General features: G+C 31.6%; 1 protein-coding gene across 3 annotated transcripts in view; it reads left to right on the top strand.

Moving 5' to 3' along the window:
• Nucleotides 1-696, top strand: part of LOC106678641 (roundabout homolog 2) — a 442829-nt gene that overhangs the window by 427322 nt on the left and 14811 nt on the right. For all 3 annotated transcript variants that reach the window (XM_014417285.3, XM_014417283.3, XM_014417284.3), the window contains one exon: nucleotides 194-365. In XM_014417285.3, coding sequence (XP_014272771.1) covers nucleotides 194-365 — 172 coding nt within the window. The remainder of the gene's footprint in view (nucleotides 1-193; nucleotides 366-696) is intronic.

The raw sequence follows: 696 nt of genomic DNA, 5'->3' as shown, positions 1-696 counted from the left end.
CAGGTCCGCCCTCTACTGTGAAGCACAGAGATTTGCCACAACAAAACAGTGACACCATATCTCACAGATTAGTTGCGCCCGACGGAAGGTTAACATATATTTTTCTATTATTACTTGTTAATACAGTTAGTTTCATTTTCCTAAAATTAAACTATTACAAGTTGGTATATTATATTCGTCTATATTTTTACAGGTTGTATGGCGCCGTGGAGACAGTGGTAAAATGCCTTTATCCCGTGCTACACTCACTGGTGAAAAAGGTCTACGTATTGAACGAGTGCAGCCCGAGGATGAAGGACTATACATATGCGATGCTACAAATTTGATTGGCTCAACCAGCGCTAAAGCATTTCTTACTGTACATGGTAATTATGACTATTATAAATCTATTTGAAGCCCATATATTGCAAAATATAAGACCGATATAGAACATACTCGGCATGATACAAGTGGAGTTTGGGAAAATGACTAAATGAATTAAATATTTGGAATAAGTACAAGATAAAAATAATTATGTATAAGTTGAAAAATTATTGTAATTATGGTAGTAAAAATAATAATCTAATCTTTGAAAGAATTGTTTGAAATTAAGTTTCATTAACACTTTTTTGTTGTGTTGGTCCACCTTCCTAATAGCTCATATTTTCGTTTTCCTTAATATATATATATATATTGTAATAATTTTTTAAAATATTA

This window comes from Halyomorpha halys, unplaced genomic scaffold, assembly GCF_000696795.3.
Source record: "Halyomorpha halys isolate HHAL.00 unplaced genomic scaffold, Hhal_1.1 Scaffold151.1, whole genome shotgun sequence".
In the NCBI taxonomy this organism is placed as follows: Eukaryota; Metazoa; Arthropoda; class Insecta; order Hemiptera; family Pentatomidae; genus Halyomorpha; species Halyomorpha halys.
The sequence above is the reverse complement of the archived record's forward strand: the minus strand, read 5'-3'. Positions and strand labels throughout refer to the sequence as shown.